Source organism: Puntigrus tetrazona, chromosome 5, assembly GCF_018831695.1.
Source record: "Puntigrus tetrazona isolate hp1 chromosome 5, ASM1883169v1, whole genome shotgun sequence".
NCBI classification, from domain to species: Eukaryota; Metazoa; Chordata; class Actinopteri; order Cypriniformes; family Cyprinidae; genus Puntigrus; species Puntigrus tetrazona.
The window spans coordinates 6,917,156-6,943,326 of NC_056703.1; the positions used below are offsets into that span (position 1 = coordinate 6,917,156).

Here is a 26,171-nt window from a genome sequence, read left to right on the forward strand (position 1 = left end):
CTTGACAGTCTTCATTAAGTCTCCCAGTTTTCATCCAAAATTAGGGATTAATGACAAATTTTAATTTTTGGGTTGCAGTAACTTTTATAAAAGTACATAAAGTATATAAAGTACAAAGTTGATGCTTTAAAGGTACTGCCCCGCTGACAAGCTGTGTTATTTTTGCACTTTTTAAAAAAGGATATGACACCATTTATCAGTAATTTAGTTAACAAAAATATTTTACTTGTCAATTAAATTAACATTAAGTAAGTAACTTTTTAAGTTGACTTTACTAAAACATTTTAGGCAGCGGGGTAACAATATTTCATATTGGAACAGCAAATTTCTTTTAAAGTGTAGATTTTAATCTTTGAACACCCAGGTAGCCTATGACATTTATTTATACTTAGTTTATTTATTAATACTTATTGATATATAGGCATGTTTCAGATCATTATTCATTCCCAAATATATCCGAACACCCACTTTTCTTCTAATTGATAATGGTTTTGCTGCCCTTCACATATTTATCCTGAATTACTTCCGCCATTGGTGGCAGGGGTGTTTTCATCAAACCAATTAAAGATTGATTTAGGACATTTGTGTTATTAGTGATAGTGTTATTAATTTTGACTAAGCAAAAACATGCCTTTCTCACACAGTTTTTGAACCCATCTATCTTTTCCCGTAAGTCCTTTTTCTCATTTCTTGATCCAAGTCAATAAAGTATCACAAAAATCTTTTATTATTCTTTTAATAATAATATATATATTTATATAAAAACAGTTTTCTTGTTATTTCTTAGAAACTTTAACACAAGTGACATAATATAAAAAAAGAAAATAAGTTACACAGGAAATATTTTAAATGCTTATAACAAACGCACTGTAGTGAAATAACCTCACAACATTATACCAAAAGCAGCATTCTTGAGGATAAAAAAAAACAAATTAAAAGTCCCCGGCTATTCTTGAAATGCTGTAAACCCAAAGTCCGGTGGACAAAGTGGAAGGACAGCATTTGCGCGAAGGCGTATATGTAACGCTACAATAAATTTGAAAAGCCTGGGCTCTGCAGGGCTTATGGTGTAATAACAGAGGAATTTTTACAAGTATGAAAAGTTATTGCGGAATGGTCGCGTGGAATCTGAACCATGCGAACTGACATCAGCAGTTATTGCTTATGTAAACTTTTCAGCATGAAAGCGAAAAGCTGGTGGTCACTGAACCAAAAGTCTTGTAAGTAACAGACTCACTGTCCGTTCAATATATAAATATGCAAAGTATATGCAAACCTGACTGTGAAAATAAATCACATTAAATAACCTTCATTTGAATGCTAAAATGAACACATGGCAAAACACAAACTGTAGTGTGCAGTACTGAAATGACAGCGAAGAATGTTAGGAGTTATTAATTGTCAGTCACGAATCATCGAGTCTAATGCTGAAGTGAAATGTGAATTCGGATACCGTTGAGATGCTGCAAGTCCATTGAGCAGCATTCTGCATCACAGCTGCAATCGTGAGTCTCGACCAATCACAGGAGTCCGTCACTGAGATGGTCATGCGGATGAGGCTACTTCCACGAGTATCTGTATTGCCATTGAAACGCAAGGCACCTGCGCAATGACGTAGGCGAACGAACGTGTCGGTGCTTTGAGCGCCAACAGGTATGCGACGCTATGGAGAAGCCGACCCAGGAAAAAGACCAGAAAATGAAGCCGTGCGACTGCATACGAGGGGCCTGTCATGGAGTAGATGGCTCCGAGAAATAAAAAGGGGAAAATGTTTTCCATGTCATTGATGTGTGCTCTGGAAGACAGAAAAAAATAAAAAAATCACAAAAATGAATGCAGGTAAACCGTAAATGTTGAAAACACTGATAATGTATAGCAAACTAATTATTTTGTCGCCATTTATGATTGATGGTGCAGTTTGGCACGGCACGGTTATGGTTATGTCCAGTTAGTTTCTTCCCTCTCGTATCCCTACACTGCCATTTGAACCTTTTTGGTATCTAGGTATCAAACACATGTGGAAAACCGCTTTTCTCAGAACCAAGGAGCTGAGGAATGCACACTTAACATCTGGCTTTGATCGGGACTTCAGCTGTAAACTGTCTGGCTCTGACTAATGGCAGCATGCCTGGACAGTAAACGTTGCCAACATCACACGATCATGCAACGTAAATTTACTTTCACTCTGAATCACTCACACATGAGTCACGGCAGTGGCTGTCCTCTGTACAAATCAATAGGAAGTTGTAAGTACTTCCTGTACCCGCTTCAAAGAAATTAATCATACTATGTTGACTTTCACATCACCAAATTGTGGCAAAAATTTCCCTATATTAACTTGGCACTTATATCTACGTAGCAGATCATCGTTGTGAAATCCTGCATTACACAGATTCTTCGTCATGCATTCGGGTCTTCCGAATTATTTTCTGCTGGAATTCATTTGTAAAAGAGGAAATGACTTTCACTCATGTGTCTAGAAAACGTCCCAGCTTTAAATTCGATTGCACGCAAGAGGTTTATTTACTTTTTGTTTTTTTTCTCCTGTAAGTGCTTCAGAAGTTTAGGAATGTGTCTGTTTGACTTTAAAACCATTTTTGTAGACGTGTCAACATAAAGTCGTTGATCCAAACAAACTATTAGCCATTCGTTTGTATTGTTCACGTGGTGTTTGTTAGCCGCGGGGTTGTAGTGAAATACCTTTGTGAAAGCACTGCAATTAAGGTCAAATAACGGTCTTGTCAGGACTTGCTCCTGCTAGCCTACCGTATCTTACCAGTCTGTTAACCACAAGCTACCCTTCGCAAATCCTGAAGATTACATCAGTGAATGCCTTTGATTTTTTAAAAGGAAGCATGAATTTCCAGCGCCAATGCATGAATTCAGTCATTTTAGAGAAGTCTGAAATAACCATCTCTATTGTTTTCACACTGTGCAGATGTTGATTGGGGTGGGCTGAGACTGGGCAGAGCAGGCGAGTTTCCTAAAGATAAGTTAGAAACCGCCAAAAAAAACATGCAGCACCCAAAGTAATCAATGTTTCCCTACATCCAGCCAATTTCATGATTGTTTTAAAGTCGTCTCTCTTTCTCTGCTTTCACGTAACAAACTGAGTATAGTCTGCTGTGGGAACGCATTGGGGCTAACTGGCATGAACGCTGCATACTTATTTACATTCTGACAAAAAAAGTAATAAAAATGGAAATAAATAAAGATATCTTCGTCTGCTGCGGATTAATCGCGCCTCCCACACACACATCTGTCAAAGTTGTGCTCTTTTTTTTTGAAAAGGATGACGAAAAAAAATGACTAAAGGAAACCAGCCAGACATCGTGCAGTTATTTTTCCTTTTTTCAACTACATGGGTTCACTTGGAATGACACTGAAGCTTAGCTTTCCAAATAATAGACACGCAAAGTTTTTAAGAGCACTTTTAAAATATTCCCCAGGCAGAAAATTAAAACCATGTGAAAGGAAAAACTACACACACACACATATACACACATACATACACATATATATATATATATATATATATATATATATATATATACACACACAAAAATTTAAAGTAAATAAAATATGAAAATCTGACTATATTTATAAAAACGCCAGACAATGAGTACATTAGTGGAAGAAAAAAAACTAATGTAAATTCCTCTGGTGCGCATATCAATTTCATATCACGTATTTCTTACAGGAACTTGTGGGAACAAGCTTTTTTCAATATGTGCCATCTCGCTTTGATAAATGTATATTTATAGCGTTAACGAAAAGCCACATTTAATGCATTACATGTAATATCGTTTTATGCTGTTGTGTTACTGTTCGTCTATTGCTGATGTTAATTCATTAATAGAGGAAAACATATAATATGGCGAAAATGCGTTTGTTATCACTGTTCGAGGAGCATTGCTTACCTTCTACAGCGTTCCACATACGGATCCGTCCGGCAGAACTGCACACCTCCGTGTCTATCGGCGTCCTCTGGGTTAGCAAACGCCTGCCAAATGCACGATTTTAATTAAAATAATTTTACAGTCCATACTTTTAGATGTCGCGTCATTCTACAAAATCTACATTCGCCTCCGAAGTTAATCCAGGCAGTTCTATCCAAAACAAAACACTCCGCGAGCTCGACGAGAAGAACTCTTCCGTTAGAAATAAGGCACGCGAAGCAGTGCGTTAGCATGAAAACTATTTTAGCGAGTCGCCTATTCATAAAAAAAACAACAACCCACAACTTACCTTTTTCCGAAGTCGCACTTGGCCCGTGATGATGGCAATTATGTACATCTTTAAGATTAGCAGCGTGCTATAGAAGATGAAGCACAACAGTACATCGCTCCCGAGCATCTTGACTTCGACAGAGTCTGTGTGTCTGTGTGTGTGTGTGTGTGTGTGTGTGTGTGGAGTAGTTTTTATATGTGAACCCCAGACAGTTTAGCCCAACCTCACTACCTGGTAAGAAACTTTCACTGAACCGCTTCCGTTTTTTCCCCTGCCCGTGACACACTGATGATAGGGTAAGACAACTAAACTGGAAAACTCCAGTCTTGCCTACATTCACTTCAACAGCACAACTTTCTCTAAATTTCCACTGGAATACGATTATGATCAGCAGAATGAATTTCCTCGTGTATTGTTTTATGTTTTGATATTCTGGAGTCTCACTGATTATACTGGGAAATGTATGGTAGCTATAGGTTATTAGTAATTTTTAATAGATATTACACATTTTTAGAAGTGATAATCTATCATAACAAACTAATGTTGATTCACTTCGTTGGCTTATGTCCGAGATCTTTGAGACTTCAATCAAATGTAGGCTGATGTAACATTTTTTTACAGGACAGTGAGTTCTGTTATTATATACTAAGAAAAGCCACTAAATACCAATCTGTTTCTTGAGGGAATCATTGGGAAAGTAGTAGTAGCGGTAACATTCAAAACATGAATGTTCTGTGAGTTCTGTAGGGTATTTTCTCAATACAGCTGAGGTATAAAGTTTCAGAAACTGCGAAATGTTCACTATTTTACCGAAATGAGAGAAATTACATAAAATCAGTGGTTTTGTTTATTTAGTACTAATCTGAATCAGGACAGCTGAGGGAGATGTATGCAACTATTACAGGAGGTTCAAAAGCTCGCTGATGTCCCAGAAGGAAAATCAAGGCATTTTAGAGGTGGGGGTGAAAACTTTTGAACGAATGTGTATTTCTTTTCCTACATATAATTTTTTAATATAGTACTGCCCTTCAAAGGCTACAGAAGATATTTACATGTTTACCAAAAGACACAGTAAGTTACATTTACCTTCATTTTCAGATTCAAGACCTTTTCAGCTCCTGGCTCTTAATTCATGGTTTTCCTTCTAGAGCATCACTGAGCATTTCCTTCTGCAATAGCTGCATACGAGTCCAGTGTGAAAAGATGGATCTCGAAATCATGCGGTCATTGTTGAAAAGTGTTCAAATACACAAAAATGCTGGAAAACCAAAGAATTTGTGCAACCTGAAGATTTTTTCCTGAAAAACAGTTTAACTGATCAGTTTAATTAACTGTTTAGGACAAAAAAAGGGTCTTGTTAGTGAACGACTATCACTAAAACAAAAACACAGCTGTGGATCACTCATAAAACATTTTATTTTTAAAAATCAAGGGGATGTAAACTTTTGAATGTGGCCATTTTTATAAATTCAGCTATTATATTTGTACACTATATCTAAACAATTTTTTTACGTGAAATATTTTATTCAGGTGAGCTACTAACAGTAACATTACATGCATTTTGTATGATCCCTCTTATTTCGGTCAAATAATTAACATTTTGCAGATTCCAAAAGGGAGATGTCAACTCGTTATGTCTTGGCCTCAAGTGACTAATTGTTACCAACATTGGTAACACTTTACTTAAAGCATTTATGCACGATGCATTATAAAAGTTTATCAATGCTTTAATTATAATGCATTGAACTATCTTATGAATAAGTGTTTAGAGCTTTACGATAAGTAAATTATAAGTTATTTCGTTTTTGGGTGAACTATCCCTTTAAATGCAGCAACGCAGCAAGCAATGGATTAATTACTATTATACTCTTTTGATAATACTCTATAAAGGCTTTAGCAATATGCGTAATCAAATCGTTAAAACATTGTCTTGGAGGATAAACAGATTACTAGGACCAACGCTGATGAGTCACGTGTATAAATATACCTTTTTTGCATATATACAGTAGTAGGCCAAAATCAACAGCATCATTATGTCACAATGTTCATTTGAAAGGTTTTTGTTCCTCTCAGGAGAAACCATTAAGCTTTATTTGTAAAATGCACATTCCAATTTCCAAACCAGTGTTCTTTTATCCAGAATGATCAAAGAAAAGGTGATTCTAGATGAATTTCAGCAGCCGTATCAACTATGCTATAACAGACGCATTCCTTTCCATGACAATAATGGGTTTGTTGCTCAAACTGAGCAGGAACTGAACTGTGGATCATTGTGGATGAGAGCGCAACCCCTTTCCACACAGTCAAGACAAAGACCTCATTAGTTTAATTTGGGCAAGCTAAGCAGATTTCATTCACGCTGTCACATTTTGAGGGAGCCAAAAAAAAAGAATGGCAATATTTGGCATGAGATGTGAGTAGCCCCGCAAAAGTCTGGAACCACAGCATGTGTCAACAGTCTATTCCGATATAGTCCGAGGATGAAGACGAGCTTGTGCTTGTGATTTCATCGCAACAGTCCTCCGCGTCAGAGAAAGAAGACGTATAGTGGAGGCCCGAGAGTCTGTGGTAGTCCTGCTGAGTGACCTCTGGCAAATGAGACATGTCCATTGACGGCTGGCCTCTTCGAGAGCTACGTGACATACTCCACATATCAATCAACTGCGTGCAAATGGCACAACCCATTGCTGTGTGTTCTATGCGGTCAGACGCAGATCGCGGAAAGCTATCTCCCTATACGACGTCACCTTTTAAAAGGTACGCGCTGAAACGCATGTCTGCAGTGCGGAGGTAATGAATCGTTCTAGCACAAGCTGTCGCGTAGTTGTGGACTTGTCGTACGTTTGTATGCGACGTATGATGGTAAACCGTGTGTGAAAAGAGTTATATGGAAAGAAAAGAGAGCGTGAGAAAGCAACTAAGTCTAAGTAGGTCTTCCCTAGGAATGCTTTGTTCAAACCCTCGCCTGGAGGTAGTGACAATTATAAGGCGGAGTACAAAATGAAAACTGAAAAGGATGCATTGAGACAAGAAAAGACAGAAGGACTGTGAGTCAAATCATTGTAGCGTGTGCATTACAGACCACAAAGACTTTAGGACTAGACTGAAGACTGCTAGGGTATTACTAAAGGGTCACAAGGTCAGTGTAGGAAGAGTAGTGCAAACGCTGGAACGTGTTCAGTAACATGTCGGTCTCGTAGCGCCGGTTAGAAACACGAAAAACTGAAATGTGATAACGGAGATATCGTTTATCTCAAAAATGCAGTACCACACCTCTATTTTTGGTTTGTTCACGTAACTTTCATGAACATATGGGGTATCAAAAGCTAGTGCAGTCTCTATTTTGCCATAGTCGAAGATCAGTGAAGCTGTGTTCTCCCACCCTGTGGAGCCTGGGTGTGACTCTGATCATTGTCCCTATTGTTGCTGAAGTCTCTGCGGTGTTTTCAGTCCATGAACACGGACCGTCGTCCAGCCTGGAGAAAGAAACGCAACACTAATAAGCTGCATCACACGACAGTTGTGTTTCAGCTAAAATTAACGTGCATTCCTGTTTACAAAAACTCAAAATAGTTAGCCAGATGATGCCGATTATCATAAAATTTAATTTGAATGTATAGGACGAAAAATGCTACGGATGACAGATAACCGTGTTATTAAGTTATAACCCAGGGTTTATAACATTGTTTACATATCTGTAGGGTGTTATTAATATGGCAAACCATGCACAAATTCATCAGTCAACACCATGGCTTTGCATTTTCGCATCATTTGCAGTATAGGCCAAGCAAAGTCTCAAAAACTGTGGTATGAAACTGTCTCATTGTCAAACGTGCAACTAATCCCGTCAACTTGCAGTAAAATATTTCTACCAAAGGATGTTGATTTTTTTAATCAAAGATTAGGTTTAGGTGACGCAATAGTGATCTAAACAATATCTAAACATAGGTGAAAATGAGCAAGAACAATTAAACAATATCAGTATTGATCAATGCAACCTCTAATATCATCAATACCTCATGCAATTGCTCATTCATTTCAAAAATATTAATTTCTATCAAATCGTTGTATTACAGTGTGATAACAGCGACCGGGTTTTATATAAACAAGTCTAAAGAATCTTTAACACGTCTAGTCTTTGAACATTTTGAGCACTCAAGCTTTAATGGCCATAGCTCTGCTTGCACTGAAGTGTTAATAACAAGCTCTATTAAAAATTAATTTCACAGCCATATTACCTCATTCCTGGCGTGACGTTGGCCTGGATGACAATATTGCTGTGAGCTCATCGTGAACGCCTCTTTCTAGCTGCCTTTGTGTCTGAAATTGCTGAAGCCAATCACTTTTTTAGAGACATCTAAGCAGAAAGTTTTGGTGATTTTCTAATTGCCGACGACAGACTTATTATTACCATTGTATTAGCAATTATACGACAAGTACTATTGACGTATTTTATTTTAAAAAGCCCATTTAGAAAAACACCAGGACAAACAGGGTGTGTTTGAGCAGTGAATCGGAGCAGAATGTACAGCTAACAAACCTAATTTGCGTACAACAGGAAGTTTTGTCATTAGTGAAGATTTCCACATTATATAAGGCTTTTCTAAACCTAGATAAATGTCAATAAACCAAGATGGGTTTTTTTTACTAAATACATTATACAATGTTTACAGCTTTTCATATCATGAATATCATATCAATTAAAGTTCTAAACTGACGTCTTATGAACCAATTTATTCACATGGTACCATCAGCTAATATAAAGAGGCTCTTGACTAACAATAATCTGATCATTCGGACTCAGGAATGCAATATTTATCCACTGTGTTCAACAAAAGAGCTGCCAGATGTTTCTTTAGCCCGGCTAGTACCTCATATGCTAATGTTTAGACACAGCAGACCAAGCCAGATAGATGTTATTGTCTGCGTGATACACGAAGCATGTTGATTTCCAGCAATGACCCTCTAGATAATAAAGGCCAGATGCCTCAATTGCACAAAAAGAGGAATGGAGACTCACTTTGGGAAGAAAATTACAATCCTTTTTCCAGACGCCCCGGATGGGTGGTCTCTCTCTGCATCCTTCTCCTCCTCCTGCTCTTTTCTTCAGTCTGCAGAGAGAAAGAGGACTTACAATGACATCAGCATCGTCACATAAATATTCACCTTCCCTGTCGGATTATTGGGTTTACGCAGGGCAGCTGATGGAAGCGATATTCCAGGGGCTGTCTGAGGACAAAGGGAGAATGGGTTTGAAGGGTGGGGGGTTGGGGGCACGTGGGAAGTGGGAAGTGGTGATTAAGATGAACGGCATGCACATATCATTGAGTAGCTGCTCCTCAGCATGCTTAAAGAACGCCTGGAGCTAAATATGGATCCTTGAAAATTTAAAGACTTATCCACAAGTGATAGACCCATGGAAATAGCTCAGCTTGAGAACCACACAGTTTATTTATTTATTTATAATTGTTTTATGGTTTAATAGCAAATACATTTTTAGGTATGCAGACAAGAGACATTAAGAAGCAGAGAAAATAAAAAAAATAATGAGCCAAAAAGGGTGGAGCTGTTAATTTTTGAACTAAAATTAATTTTAAAATATATTTTTAAATTGAAAATTAAATTATAGAAGTAAATATAAGAAATATATCAATCTAAATGTAAAAAGATGAAAAATGTCAAATATTTAAATTGACAAAATGAACAAATCTACATACAAATATAAATGTAAATAAAATATACAATTAAAACATTAAAAAGCTAATTTTAAATATTGTTGAATACACTGCCTGTCTAAAACAATGTCACACCCTCTATTAATTTTGGCGGACCGCCTTTAGCTTTAATTGAGGCATATGTTCACTGTGGCGTCATCTTTTTGAAGCTTCTGCAACATTTATTCTCATCCAGAGTTGCATTAATTATTTGCCAAGATCTCTGATAGGGGGAGAGTCGGACCACCACGAAGTCTTCTCCAGCATAATACAAATATTCTCATGCCATCCCATCAGGAAAAAAAAAAAAATTCATGAAACAACTTGGTCGTTCAGTATATTCAGTTAGTCACATAATGCTGTTTAACCTAGACCTGACCAACTGCAGCTACCCCAGATCATAGCATCTATTTGCTTGGTTAAATTATTACAGTCTATAAATAATAGAAGAGTAACCCTGGGTATAATGCCAAAGTCCAGGGCGAGTTTTAAAGGAAATACCTAAAAAACGAAACAATTACAATGCTAGTTAAGAAATAACTTCCTTTCAGCTGTTAACAAGTGTGGGCATTGGTTTAGGTTTTGCGAAAGAGATCTGAAGTTTATAACTGGATCAAACTAGTCGAGGTTATAATCACAGCCGTAACTCATAGACGTGGAGGAAATCTTGGACCCACACTAAGCATATATAAAAGAAATAGACACCGAGAAGAAAGAACAGGCTTTATTTCTATTTCTCAAATCAGACAGAACATAACATTTAAATTATTTAAGTTTAAAAGACATTACATCAGAAGTTACCTTGGATTTTTAGCTTCCTGGAACAAAATATGTAACAGACCATGTTGTCCTATACACAACTCAGCAATTCAGCACAATTCTGACCTGCTTATGAGAAACAAAGACATTCATAAATAAAAAAACGGTTACATTTTACTATGTACAAAGAATACGTTTGAAAAGACAGCATTTTTACTGTAGCGTTTCTAACTCATCTGACACGCCTCATTGCACGTTCCCTTCGAAATCCACTTCGTTTCGATACATTTGGGGCCACGGGGCTGCGTCATTAAAACATTCGCAACGTACGAACGATGCAGCTTTTAGCAGACCGCGCATCAGGAGCGCGATGTACATTACTAGTCATGTTCTTGCCGGTCTGAGGAAATGGAGAAAATTTTAAAGACCATTTAATACTGAAGAAACATTCTGGCTTGCGCAACCCTGTGTCAGAGTTGGGGCACTCAAATGGGGATATCCGGGAAAGAGTCACTTCCCTTGATTGGGACAGAGCTCGGAGCGGTGCCAAAAACAGGATTTTAAAGTGCTTTAAAGCAATAAGCAATATTGAAAGGCAGAAAAACCTCCTGATAGTTACAGTCAGATTTCAGTAGCATTGACTAAACAGTCCTAGATTAAAGAAATCTTTTACTATCGACGTGAAAAGGCAAGTCGCTTATATCATCACAGCCTGTTGCTACTTTAGATGTTTAAAGCCTGAATTATAACTCTGTCCGCACCGACGTATATCTGCGATATCAAAGCTTATCCCTCTTACAGTATAGCTCCCAAAAAGACGGCCAGAGCGCACATTGTTTTCATGGATCGCGGAGGTAGGAAGTGAGTCGAGGCATAAACAGAACTCACTTTGATGTAAAACGGTTTAGGCCTTCGCCGATATTATGATTCACTCAGTACCAACATGCTTGATTTCGTCACATTTGTAGTGCGAGTTATTGGGATATAGTGGAGTTGGGTGACAGGGAAAGCTTCTTTGAACATGCAGGTACTAAGATCAACCTTATTTTGCCTAGGCAGACGTCAGCGAGGAGCTCTAACAAAGATTTGAATGTGTCCTGCGTGTTGCATTATGTATTTACCTCTGCGCTACTGAGAAAGTCTCACGTCACTGCCCTTAGTCCCGCTGACAACAGAAACAAGCATATCACCAGCGCACATGAATGAAGCTTGTTCATGAATGTTAAATATGTTTTATGCGTGCATCTGAGAGCAGGTTTATTCACTTAATAAGGCCCTTTCCTACACTAGGAGAGCTCCGGCAGGAATTGCAGATCCACAGAAAGGCTCACGAAGTGAGAGAAATGCAAGCGTAGTGTGTAAAGGTCATCCACACATGGGTCTTCATTTCCTACAGCAGAGCAAAGACACAAAGAAGATCAATAACAAATTTATGTTTTATACTATATGAAATCGCATTTTATTTTTGGAGCTTTTCTGTCCCTTACGATGATTTTACAGGAAAAAAAAAAAAGTGTGTTATGAAAGTGTTTGTATATTTATTATGTATATGTAAATACAAGCATGTATAAATTCAGAAAACATGTTGTTTATATATTAATAAAATATTTCTATATAAATATTTTTAAAATTACTGTACGTGAATATTTATATAAATAATAAATACATATAGAACACACACACATAATGCATTTTATTTTTTGATGATATATATATATATATATATATATATATATATATATATATATATATATATATATATATATATATATAGAGAGAGAGAGAGAGAGAGAGAGAGAGAGAGAGAGAGAGAGAGAGAGAGAGAGATAGAGAGATAGAGAGATAGAGAGATAGAGAGATATAACAAGTCCATAGCTTATTTGACACATTTTTCAAAATGTGAAATATATCATTATAATCGTATCTCACACACATCTATCAAAATTTATATTTTACATATTATACCAAAATCCAACTGAAAATTAATAAAACCTTTATCAGATCTAGTACTAAATATTTTAATGAAGATGAAACCAACTTTGAAGAACATTTTTCATTTTCACTTTTTTCAACATTTTTCACAATTTTTGTAAAAGTTCCCCTATAATAGAAGATTCATTGTAATTCTCTTATGACACACACACACACACACACACACACACACACACACACACACACACAAGGGTGACATATTTATGTAGTGATGAATCAGGCTGTCTGCACCACCTGGTCTGTACCATACACGGATGAAACATGTCTGGCATTAATGAACTTTACTTTCTTAGACTAAAAGCATGTATAAAGGTTTTCCCTCAAGTTCATACAGGTGAAACGGAAGATTGGATATAACACACTGTTTTAATTACACACATAATCTATAACATTTAGAAAACAATAAAATATTTAAAAAATTGTAAATATATTTTGAACAACAAAACTTTTCGAAAGTCATGTTAAACAGTTTTTGTGAAATTATTTAGTATGAAAAGCATGTTTGTTTTTAATAAACAATACTTGTTTTGCCATTTTATTGTTGAATGTGAATAAATTCATTAGAAATTAATTTATCCATTAAAATCATTTTAATGTGCTGATTATGACAATTGATGACAATTCTTTGATAAATAGAATTTGTTAAAGAAACTAATCTGTAACATTGCAAATGCCTTTTATAATTCTAAATGTTACTTGTGTAGTGTGTGTATTCTACATGTCTCACCGTTTCAGAGGGCTCTGGTCTCTGCCTCTATCTTCCTCTCACCATGCGTGTCAGTGTCCGGGGGGCTGATTGTTTGCCGCACTGCAATCTCTGGCCCACCGCCATAAATACTTAACAAGTACTGCCACGTTTCTTCAGATATCTGCCCATAGTCTGCTCCTGCAAACCAGGACGTAGATAAAGAATTACATGCAAACACACACATATATGCGTGTCAGACACATTTTGAAACACAATATGAGTCACAGACATATCAATCTGACGTACATACCTTGTTTAAGCTGGATATGTCCGCCTTTCATTACAGCAATCTTGCTGTTGTCAATGGGGCCTGGCGGCTCTAATCCAGCAGAGAGAGAGAGAGAGAGAGAGAAAGAGGGGGGAAAAAAGACTTTTACGGTGCATAAGCAAACATGAAAATACACTTTGAAAATACTGAGGGTGGTCTTGGCAGAGCTAACAAGACGTCTCGCCCTTGGTTGAGTCGGTTGCCATGTCAGGCTGGTTAAAAACACTCAAAACAGTCAATGTTTTTAATGTGTTTCAGAGTTCACCGGAAAAAAAATTAAACTGTGTCATCATTTACTCATTCTTAACTCATTCAAATCAAGTCTGCATGTGCTGGAAATTGTGTGTGAACGCTCTCGACTATTTTGACGTAAAATACATGTGAAGGGCAACTCAAACAAGACAAAAAGTTTTTGATAGAATTGTTGTCAGTTGCTACTTGTTGCTTCATGCGAGTGAGAAAATTGGTTTTAGAAAGAGACTGCAGCTCATCAGGCCTTTGGACAACCCAATTATCCAGCCATCAGAGTTTGGAGATTATAAAAAAAAAAGTGTGCAAAAATTTATTATTTGCAATAAACGCTAATTTTCTACAAAAACAATATGATATGTCAATGTTGATTTCACTTTAAAAATGGTCAAATACAAATGAAACATGTCACTATTCATTTTGCTGCATATTACGTTTCGTGTTTCTTCAGATATGCATTACTCCGTTAGTATGAGATTGTACCGTTGTCTTTGCCCTTGACAAAGTTCTCCCATTCTCTAAACCACTGCATGCTGATACACAGGATGACCATAGGCGCTTCTTCAGCTTGAAACTCCTTATTTAACTATAGACAGCGAGAGAAAAAGAGAAACAGCGATTATCAAACTGCCTTGAACCGATCGGAGCATTTCAGCATTTGCCCGAATTGTACAATATGTAGCGATTAAATTGTTGTATTTTATGCGCTTCTTTCGAACAAGACCTCAAGATTTTTCCAAAGCTTTAAGACATGTCTGATTCAAAGCTGGTGTTTCATCTCACAGATGCTGCACTTCTGATAAGAAGCCTTGATCTGTCCAGCATGCAGTCTGCGTTTTATCAGTACTCTTGCTTTTGCGAGCACCAAACACTTCCAAGAACATCACGCTCCTTCCAAGAGGAGTTTCCACACCACGTTACATAAAAATGCTGTAGCTCTGAGGACATAACCTAGAAGAACAGTATATAAATATGATCGACGGTGAGGGTTGTGTTGATATGTAGCATCTCAATTTAAGTGGGCTACAATAGTCGGCAATGCTCCAGCTGGCAGACACTTGAAGTCATTCGTTCACCTTGATGAAGGTGTCTATTTCCAGTTTCCGCCTTTTGGCCAAAGTCTCGATCTCCACTTGGCAGATGGCACACACGTATAAGTGATTCACGGCCGGGCCTCCCCCAAACCTGTGAAAAAGTATGGTCAGTGAAAAGAGCAAACGCATAACTCAACGATGTTTACACCGGGCTGCTGGAGGAGTTCCTGACACATGACATGAGTTAAATCGACAGAACTCCATACGCGGTTTGTTCAGGGTTGGACTGAGCTTTTGTTGACTTCGCCAGATCGAAAGCTTAAAAGTCATCCCATATTCCACTAATTTGGTCATGAGGACTTCCTAAAGGTCAAAAATGTGCATTGCTACGCATGACTCACCTGTTGTAGAGATAGTCCCACACATTTTGGGGAAGGATCACAACCAGATCATCCACGTAATGGTACTTGGTAGGAGGGATTCCTGTATAAAACACACCTGAGTTACATTTTGCAGTAAGTGAAAAAGATGGATTGCTCATTATTTCACAATGTCAGTAGTTATCAACAGAGAACGCCACTAGGGGTCCTCAGCAAACTTCTAAAAAGGGCCTAAAAAGACTTGAAATTAAATGAAGATGCACAAAATTAAACTGCATCATATGTTTATTTGTTTTTATTACAGAAGAAGTACCAGAAGTATATATCTTAGCCTTTAGACGGCCCTTTGAATATCTCAGAAGAAGAGGGCCTTAAGAGTCAAAAGGTTTGAGAACCACACATAAAACGGTGGCTTAAATGTAATTACTAGTTCACATATGAGTCACCAAACTCGAGAAGAGCGAGAAAACAAACTTCAGCCACCACAGATAAACTTCTAAAAGGTAAATTTTCCACTGAGGGGGAAAAAAAGCTGTAAAAAGATGTGAAGTTGTGAAGACTGAAATCTTCTGATTTGAAAAGAAACACAAACATTTACACTATAAGACCTTGTCCTTATTTATTCTTTAATGTCACTAATGTCAGGCAAAAAAAAAAAAAAAAGAGAAAAATGTATAGTCTAAAATTCTGTTATTAATTACTCGCCTTCATGTTGCTCCAAACATGCTTTTTTCTCATAGCTACATAAGATGAAGGTTTAACCACTGATATCACATGCACTATTTTAACAACGTCCATACAGCCTTTCTAGGCCTTGAACGTTGTAGTTGTGTTGCTGTCTAAGCAGGGACAGAAAGCTCTCAGATTGCATCACAAATATCTTAATTTGAGTTCTGAACATGAACAAAGATCTTACGGATTTAGACATGAGGTAATAAATTATTTTTGTGTGCATTATCCTTTTAAATGATCCATATTGCACCAGCTATCTACCACATCCCGTAGCCAATAAATTGTTAACTTACTCGATGAAGTCAATTTATATTCACATTCAACTCTTTATTCTTGCACAGTACACAACCATAAGTCACTGTCCTTTACAGCAAGCTCAGCGGCTTATGGTGTAACACAAACCTTGATAAAAATAAATTAATATTTCCTAAATAAATGCACTTAAATTAGATATCTATGACAGTAATTGTGCGTGATTGTACCTCCGTGCTGACAGAGGAACGTGTGGTTGGTGATGGGTCCGGGCTCAGTAAATGTGTTGAACTTGTTGAGCCACTCTCTGGAGATGTAGAACTGCAGCAGACTGGGCTCCTTTAAATTAGCCAGAGCAACAACCTTCTGTCTTTCTCTCACGGATTCTTCACTGCTCTTCCTGAAACGGAAATACATCAAATTAAAAACATAAAATTACAGCCATTTTTGCTTTCAGGCCACATCATAAAACCAATTACAATAGACATTCTTAAAACCAATGCAATGCAAATTATTTTTTGTATTTTGCCATTCATTATGGTGCTCGGCAAGTCACTCCATAATGAATAAAAAAAGTATAATTAGGCTACTAGTAAAACTGCAGTCTTTCTTAAATTGATGTTAGGTATGTAACGGCGCACCATGAGCTGGTTAAAAATCAATACAAATATTTTAGAAATCAGTTGAAATGTTAAATGAATTGTGATTTTCTTTTCACCATGCCTCTGTATAATGCATATTAAGGTAGTGTTTATAAGAGCAGTGCTAAGATACAGGAAACCCTGTATCTATAAATAAGAGCTGTTCCATAAGCACCACCTGCTGTCAGAGAGTATTTGCATCTCATCCAGCCTGTCTCTTGATATTTTGTGCAGATGTTTTATGCATCACCATTTCACGAAGCTAAAGTCAGAGCATAACGTTTTTGCTTCAAAAAACGTATTTTTCAAAATGACTCTTTAATTTGGTGTATCTAAAACAGTGAAATAAAGGCATGGCGTGTGTTCTGCAGCATCTGAGTGAAAAGGAACATTGGTAGCAGACTAAATGACTGGGAAAAGTCATGAAAAAGCATTAATCAAGGCATAAAAAAAAGAAGCGTACCTGTAAAAGAGAACATACGCTTCAGCATTCTGCACTACCGTCTCATGAACTTCTGTTACATACTGATCGTCAAACTCGTACCACTGTCCATTGATCACATTCTGACAGTACGCTATATAATGACCACCTGTCGAACACACAAAAAAAAACAGCATTTCACTCAAATAAAACTACAAACGAACTAGTGTCTTAATTCTCGTCCTGGAAAAGCGCCAGCGATGAATGATCGCTCATTCAGATGTCACAATCTCAAAGCTTCTTCTGCAATTATATTTACATAGAAGTAACTTACTCCCAGCTGTGCCGTGATGACAGATGACAGACAGTAGATCGTAGGTAGTAATCTGAGATGGGCTCTCCTTAGCCAAGAAGGGCTTAAGATCCAAACCCTCCAATGGGAACGACACATGGCTGTTTATCTTGAATGAGTACATAACTTCATGCCTAAAACGCTTCAGGTGAATGCACAGTATCTGAAAAGTAAATGACAGACAAACAAACTAACTAGAAATACAAGCTGCATTGAAAAGAGCAGCAAACGAGCGAACCTACGAACGTACTTACTTCTGGCAGACGCAGAACTTTACAATATTTCACACCATTTCGCAACCTGGGAAAGTAGAGCAGAATAAATAAGCCCACGTTTCGTGAATTAAACATGCAGACGACAGCTACGGCGGGATTGCGGTTGTAAAAGCATAAGTACTATTTAAATTAGGCTATTAAATATTTACATGGTAAAAAGCAACCACTTTACAGTTTTCGGGGATCTTACTTTTTACATCTCTCACAGCTGTACATGTTGTCTCCTGTACGGCAGAAAGAAAGTAAACATCAACCAAGGTTTGACGAGCGGCGGAAAGGGAATATCTTTTTTTTCCCCCCTTGTTACCCATCTCAGATTGCACATTGAGAAATGTCAAACACGACGCGCTTACCTTTCAGCTCATCAGCAGCAAAGAAGGCAGCCAGGCAGTCCTCCAGCGTTACCATCGGGCCCCAAAACCAACTGGGAATACACGACACTACAAACCTGCATAAACACACACAGTGTCTGCTTTCAGGGCAATTTGTGTATTTTTTACATTCAGCTTTTAGGCAACAGGTAACAGTAAAGACTATGTTGTTCAAAAAAAAACATTGACCAGTTAAGAATATTCAGACAAGACGAGTTTTACAGGGGGTCATTAGAAAAATGTACTTTGAGAGTTTAATCTCATCCAGATCTGCCACATCAGTTTTTCCTCACACGACCTTTGTAATAATTGCAGAGCAAATCACCTACTGTTTGTTTTTTAGCAAACTTAGTGGTCCTCCGAGTAAACTAATCCCGTCTGAATGAGAATGGCTGTGATTGCTGACATTTCCTTGTATTTCTCCCAACTAATTTATCGTACACGTGTATTTTTGATACACAATAATAAAATTAACCGACAGATCACGCATTTCTTAACACTAGCTACTGTGATATCAAATGTCGGATTAACATTACTACCCTTCCTTTATGTACCTTTATAAAAACTTAACATGGTTTTACTTGTAATAAACCAACCACAAATTAACCATGATTTTTCTATACTAGCTATATAGCTTCACCATGGTATTACAGTCAAACTTTGGTTATACTATCAATCCAATACACGCATGAATCTATAGTTTATTACCGTCTCTGTTATGAACATGGAGATTAGTCCCGTCCAAATTGGCACATGAAAATTGCATCAGGTGACAAGCATTTAAACTCATACGTAGGGCATTAAAATGATTACTAAAGGATAACGTGGCACGGACTTGAAAATATTTCACTGTATATTTGATTCGACAAATATGGTCATCTTAACTTTTGTGGAATTTACTTATTGCCAAAGACCTACTCGGCTCTTTCAGCATATTTCTTGATCCTTCTCTGCCGAATCGCTCTCTCACTATACCTTCGTATAGAATCCATGATGTAGGAGATCCAGCCCTGGGTGGCGTAGCCTTCTGCGCAGACACCAGCTTTAACAGGAGCGCTCTGGTGGATGGAGGAATGGAGTTTGACCAAATCCTCTTTACCCGGAATAGGCAAAGAGAGGTCCTGAAAGGTCTCCACAGTCGTTGAAACCTAAAAAGGCAGGTATTTTCTTTGAAACGTAGCTCTTACGGCAGTCTCACACGTACCGTTTTCTTTAAACGTATCCATTCTACGGTTATGTAACATTTGGCTTATGTGATAAGTACGCTGTTCATGCAGCTATACATGTACAGTGTTCTTCTAGAAGCGATATGAATTGAAAGCGCATCATGCAAGAAGAAGATTTAAGTCTAATCAAAGTGAATTGATGCTTAGCGCCCTCTAGAGACAGAAAAACTCCTTCCTCACCCTGTCACATGTCAAACACTGAACAAGACTCAGAATGGATCCGTCAAAAATATCTGAAATAACACTGCGGAAACGGGACTGCTTCTTCTTCTTGGTGCTCAGGAGCATCTGAGCTACAGGACAAACAATCATGACGGTTATTCAGAGCAAAGCAGAGCACAAGCGTTTTTAACATCTGTGCTGCATTTAGCTATAAGAGAGAAGAAAACCTTTCTTGAAAGTATAAGTGGGTCCAGCTCTGAGGGGGCTGGATCTCGGTGGGCTGCTGGAGAGTCTGGAGTGAAGTTCCTGCACGCTGTGAGCAGGGCTGCAGGGACGAGACGATGAACAATGCATGGAGGCTTCATTATCGGGTTCTGCAAGAAAAAGAGAGATCAGGAATTGAGAAAATTTAGATATTTTTAAGAATAATATTCACATTCATAAACTTGGGGGTTAGCAAGATTAATACTTTTGTGCAGCGAATATTTGAATTAAGCGACAGAAAAAAAAAAGATTTGAGCTTTCTTTTCATTCAAGAATCCTAAAAAAGACATCAAAACCTCAAGCAGCCCAAATTAAGGATTTTTTGACATTTCTGAAAGAGTAATAGCTGCTGAAAGTTCAACTTTGCCATCACAGGAATACGTTTAAAGGTCCGGTATGTAGGATTTTGACTCTACTTAAGCATAAAAATACTATAATGCGTTTGCAGATATTTAAGAAACATGCTAAGTCAACATACTTGAAAAACAATGCTACAGTCAGTTATTCTCCTTTGAAAATGTGCGTTCCGGCCCGGAATATCGGCTTCTGTTTTGGTTTGTGAAACCCGCCCACCGCCAGTTTACCCAATCAATTTTCGGAATCACGGGTTGCCAGTTGGCAGAAAACACAGCGTATTTCATTTCAGCCATGGAAGCTGGCAAATGAAAGGGGTCCAGCAGGAATCTGGCAACTTGCATGTGCGTCAAGTCTGAGTAAGAGGAGCCAGGTGAAAAAAAACGGTCACCAATATTTTGAATTTGGACTGCAATACCTTGTTCAACCACTCGGTGTCAAGCCTATACTTAAAATAGAGAACAGATTCTAATAATTGTAATAACATTTCACAATATCACTCTTTTTGCAGTCTTAGTGGAATTCTTTCCTAACCCTAACCCTAACGCACACTTAAAATAAAAAAAAATGTAAGGGTAGTGTAAGGGGTCGTTTGAAAGTTTTGTCTGTTCATTTATTCATTTACACATTTTAGGGACTCAAAATGTAAAATTTTGTAAAGTGCAAGTTTTTGAAAACAATCATCTTTGTACCCGTGTAAACATTCAATACGGGACTCTTTGAAAACAGTGACGCCATGCGCATGAGTACTATGTGTTACGTATGTAGGAATGTACACACAAGCACACAAAGAAACCCAACAGTGGTCGAGTACATGGTAATGTTAGCGCTGTTGCTGCTCAAGAGTCTGTTAACGTAGCTAAAGCTGCTATTGCTACGACTGAGGAGTAGAGTAACAGTCTGTGTGATAGGTTCCCCACAGGTTCTCTTTACTAACAAGGTGTCAGCGTCGACTACCGGCCTGGCTTGTGTAATACATCGCTTTTGGCGGTTTTCGCAGATAAGTGTAAATGCAAATCGTTTTGAAAATGCAGTTGTGCATATGCGAAACACCTTTTTTAAAACGCAAGGTAAAAACTTTTACATTTTAGACTACATTGTTGTCATGTAAACATGGCCTAATACACTAGTGCATTTTTGGTTTTAAAAAGTATAGCTTTTGCTATAGTTACGCTTATCGTTCACACTAATCACATGCGTTTTCGAAGTCGAAAAAGGAGCCTTTTGAGAAATACGGTGTTCGCCATCTAAATAATTGGCAACCCTGTACATATCAATGGTTGTACCTGCATAAATGGTCATGTGACATGCATTTTAGGTTGTGAAGTGTAAATGCACATTGTTTATATGGAGGATCATTTTCATTCTAAAATGCCATTTTAAAACAAAATGCATTGTAAATGGGGACTTAGAGTATAAGAACATCATACCTGTATTTCCTGGTGCCGGCGTATGTGTGGTTGTAGTTGTTGTCTCGGTTTCTCTCTCTGCCTGTCCCTCTTGTGTAGTCGTGTCCACATCTGCATCCTCATCCAATTCCCGTGTCCTCTCTTCTCCTCTCCTCTCCTTCAGTCTCTCTTTCTCCGAGATTACTCCATTTCCTCTCACTCCCACACATTCATCTTGGATGAGCAGCTCTGCTTCTCCTCCCGCTCTCTCTGCGTCTCCTCTCTCGCTTCCTGATCCAGAGTCACACGACAGGAACTCATCCTCAGAAGGGCTTCGGTCTCCATCGACATGGCTACGGCTGTCAAGGTTGTGGTCGGGCTCGACATCGGAGATCGCACCGCTGCAGTCGGCCAAAGGCTCCTTCAGCTCCTCGTGAAGTTGGTCCATCAGACATCGCAAAAACTCCTGAGTGTCCTAAAAAAAAAAGGCAGAAGCAAAGAGCATGTACTTAACAAAATACTAAGGGGCTTATATGATAGCATTGCAATCTGCATAATAATCTCCATATTGGTGTTGTTATTGTTAACTTAAACTGAAATATTAAAATAGTTTTGGTCAATTGAAAAAGCTGAAATGAAATATAAATGTTAGATAATATATGTGGGTCAAAGACGAAAAAGGGCAAGAAAACAATAAGCAAATTTAAACCAAAATAAAATTGCTGCTTTAGCTGTTGTTGTTTTTCCCCTAAATATTAAAAAGTTTTCTGTTTCATTTAATTGCAATATAGTTTTTTGTTTTTCTGAGCAATAAATAAATATCATATATTTTTCCCTGATTTACAGACAACACCCATTAAAATGTTATTCAGTGTAACAGTTTGTTATTTACAACAAAAATCAACTTTTGACATTTTAAAAAGACTAATTACTTTCACTTTAAATACTAATTAGTTGTAATTTTACATTTTATCAAATTTGCCACTATCCTAGAACTTTTTACTAATTTAAAAACACAATAAAAATGAATTATGCTCACTTATACTTTTACATATTTCAAGAATAAGCGTGTTGTTTGAATTTCTACATAAATATTGTGTTACACTGAAGGACAATGTAGCATTACTTCAACCAAATGTTGTACCAAAAATGTATTTAAAATCTTAAAAGCAGACACTATCGCTCATGCTTCATGCTTTTGGACATAAAATCGCTTTTGTAAAATTTCTGTGAAACATCTTAACACTTAAAAGTGAAGAAAAAAAAAGGGAAAAGATATTGTAAACATGGCAAATGATCTTGATAAAATATTATACGTTTATGTGGAATTATTGAAAATACAGAAATAAGAAATTTATCATATAATGTATATGTATATGTAATCAAATATGCAAACGTAATATAAAATGACAAAAGCACCTAACAAAATAAGTAAACTTAAATATCAAAATAAATGCTCATGTAAAATATCAACAATTGCTATAATAATAATAATAATAATGATATATTAAAAATACTTATATGACCCTGCTTTACCTGTTGAGCGTAGCCACGAAACATGGGGTTCACCAGTTTGATTCCATGAAACAGACTAGTGGGCACAACATAACTTGGCCTTGACAGAGTTAAAAAGAAACCAACAAAAAAACGATAAGATTCAGATAATCTGGACCGAGCTCAATAGATTAGGATCGAGTTAGCTAGAACTGGCCAGGTCTAGGTATCAGTTTGGCAAGTCAGTACTTGTTACCGTTTCTTGTGCCAGAGCTCAGAGATAAGCTTCTGATAGCTTTTACACAACGCCGGCTTCTTATCCGTACGGACCAAACCAGTGCAATCCAGGAAAAACTGAGTCAAAGGAGGACTGGAGAGAGAAATAGAAAGAAACGGGAAAACACTTATAAATTAAGAGGCACTAAAACACTAAAAAAATAAACCAGTGAAATCACTCAATGTGAATTATGCTCATTTCTGCTTCACGAGTCGTGAGCTCACCAGTTGGAGAGGGCCTGCAGCGCAGCGTTCATGTAACAGGAGTTCCCAATGTTCTTCATCCCGGTGAGACCTTTGACATGTGGAAAAAATCTTTACAGTCACACGTACCCACTGACAATAAGATCATTAAATCGTATTTCAAAATACTGCTGCTTTAGCTTAAATTTGTTTTGTTTTTCAGTCAAATAAATGAGGATAATGGTCTTTTTATACCTCTAGGTTTGAGTTCATCCTCCTCAGATTCTGAGCCTTCCTCATCCGCCACTGCAATAGGCACTGCTTTTAACGGGTGGCATGCTGTCTGGGGAAGACGATCCTTTGGAGATTAAAAACCAAGATGATTACGTTTAGTGTATTGTATATATGTGCTCATCTAAACGAGATCATAGGACTGATATTAACAATACAGGAGACACAGCCAACCTCGACCGGAAGGATCTATCTCAAATCATATTTACACAGATAAAAGTGCACATTTCTTTGAGACGTTTCGAATAATCTGACGACTTTACCTGTTCGTGTGGTTTGCAGCGGTGAGCTAATGATACAGGAGCAACAGGCTTCGGTTCCAGAAACACCTCCCTCTCACAGACATAACACCACACCCTGAACGTGGTCAGGTTTACCGTCAGGTTGTGTTTTTTGGCCTGGAAAAAAGTAAAAGCAAGATGCGAACGTGTACAAAAGCACAACCGATGACGGAACAAAACACCGGGGGAACGGATCTGAAAAACTGAACGAATGAGAACGTCACCTGTGCATGTATGGTGCTGTGATCGGAATACGATTCTCCACAGCCTACATAGGAACAGTCACACTGCGAGGAAAGCGGGACAAAGAGAGAAATAATGGACATTTAGTCCTTTGCCGGACGCTTTTTTCCAAAGCTACTTGACAAAGTAGAAGCAACACGAAAAGGCTCCTCACCTGTAGACAGGCCCAGAGATTGGGTCCACCTACTCCACATGACTGGCATGTGCCCTTGAGTTAAGAAGAAGCGATAAAATTCAATACGCAGGACTCACAACACACTTAAGACGTAAATATCGGCTAAAGCGATTCTAACCTTTGATTTCTGAATCAGTTCCTCCTTAGTAACTTCTCCAATAGAGTCCAAGTGAGGACAGAGATCCCCGCTGTCAGTCATCTTGATTTTTTTTTTTACCTCAGGCTGTTACAAAGAACACTTTGATACTACTGGTACAGCATCAGTACAATAAACATAAAAAAGAATTACATAATCTACTTAGTGCTTTAAAAATCGCATTACTTTTTTGTTTTTCTGTGGTGAATAATAAGAAATGCGCTTCACATGCTTTCATTCTATGCAAAGTAAAAAAAAAACTGTTCTGTGCATTTACAAAAATTCACACGTTTGGAAAGTATCTACTGACAGAATTTTCTTTTTTTTTTATTGAACATGTCCCTTCAAGTAATGTACTGAGAGTCTCGGTATAAGCATAAAAACATTTGCCATCGTTAAACGCGTTAACAATAATGGAAGAGTAAGCGAATTGTATCTCGAAGCGAAACTCTCAGGAGCCCAAAACTGCTGTTTCATGCGCCTGGCGCGGCTGGGAAGGATGCATTCACCCCGCATCACCTCGTCTACTGTTACAGTGTAGTAATGCACCATAAAGATGTGTCGATCCGTGAAGCTATTACTTGCTTAAGTAAAGTAGCTTAAACAGACACCCGAAAAGTGGTAAACAATAATAATGATATGAATCGACCGCACCGTTTGCTTGAATTTAAAAGAAAAAGAACCTCAAAAGAAACGATATCTTGCTGCGTCTACGGTTCCTGTAACTTAGGCGTCGTCGTCGGCCGCCTAAAAGCCGTTTAACATCACGACTTTACAGAATAAACAGGCCATATTTCCACTCGGGCTCCAAGAGACTATTCATACGCCGAGTCGACATGATATAATCTGAGCGAATAAAACAGTGACACTCCGCTTCGGCCGAAGGAGAGATAAGAAAGAACATTTACCTGTCAGACAGAGACAAAAATAGCGCTCGTAGATGATCATTTTGGGCCGGTCGGTGGTGTTTTTAACAGTGGTGGGTAGAAGTGCACTAAGCAGCATCCATACTGAATACAGCACGAGCGTGCGTCACCGCTTTGACAAGAGCCAATGAAAGCTTCGAGTTCTTTCATCTGAACAAAAAATATTTTTAATTTGCTCAGACCAGCACGGCGTGTGTGCCGTTTGATTTGGGAGTTGTTGTTTTTAATTGTTTTATTATTATTTTGAATTCGTTTTTTTCTCTCGTTCGTCATATAAGTAGCCGATCCCGAACCAGTCTCTTCGTCCCCATTAGTCGCTTTACGCCGTTGAACGGAAAACACGCGAGCTGACCC

At 37.8% G+C, this 26,171-nt stretch overlaps 2 protein-coding genes across 5 annotated transcripts; both read right to left on the reverse strand.

Moving 5' to 3' along the window:
* Positions 1–709: 709 nt before the first annotated feature.
* On the reverse strand, positions 710–4,464 carry ptges (prostaglandin E synthase). The gene is made up of 3 exons (XM_043238293.1): positions 4,249–4,464; positions 3,921–4,003; positions 710–1,795 (listed from the first exon to the last, which is right to left on the reverse strand). Exons 1-3 carry the CDS (start codon positions 4,354–4,356, stop codon positions 1,546–1,548), a joined length of 441 nt encoding a protein of 146 aa, XP_043094228.1. The 5' UTR covers positions 4,357–4,464; the 3' UTR covers positions 710–1,545.
* A 1,810-nt stretch (positions 4,465–6,274) lies between these two features.
* On the reverse strand, positions 6,275–26,048 carry usp20 (ubiquitin specific peptidase 20). Of its 4 annotated transcripts, XR_006251011.1 has the most exons (27): positions 25,800–26,037; positions 24,874–24,978; positions 24,735–24,788; positions 24,562–24,624; positions 24,320–24,454; positions 24,021–24,123; positions 23,808–23,877; positions 23,563–23,676; positions 23,349–23,427; positions 21,855–22,287; positions 20,034–20,180; positions 19,825–19,937; positions 19,394–19,566; positions 18,401–18,495; positions 18,238–18,271; positions 18,027–18,072; positions 17,755–17,935; positions 17,463–17,589; positions 16,589–16,758; positions 15,396–15,477; positions 15,037–15,145; positions 14,444–14,546; positions 13,694–13,762; positions 13,423–13,581; positions 10,746–12,093; positions 9,251–9,341; positions 6,275–7,706 (listed from the first exon to the last, which is right to left on the reverse strand). XR_006251011.1 is itself a non-coding variant. In XM_043239738.1 (25 exons), exons 2-24 carry the CDS (start codon positions 24,952–24,954, stop codon positions 13,427–13,429), a joined length of 2,736 nt encoding a protein of 911 aa, XP_043095673.1. In that variant the 5' UTR covers positions 24,955–24,978; positions 25,800–26,037; the 3' UTR covers positions 10,653–12,093; positions 13,423–13,426. The 4 variants fall into 4 exon arrangements, 2 of the variants coding, with proteins under 2 accessions (XP_043095673.1, XP_043095674.1); XM_043239738.1 differs by lacking the exons at positions 6,275–7,706; positions 9,251–9,341 and having other exon boundaries at positions 10,653–12,093; XM_043239739.1 differs by lacking the exons at positions 6,275–7,706; positions 9,251–9,341 and having other exon boundaries at positions 10,653–12,093; positions 24,874–25,004.
* Between the last annotated feature and the right edge of the window lie 123 nt (positions 26,049–26,171).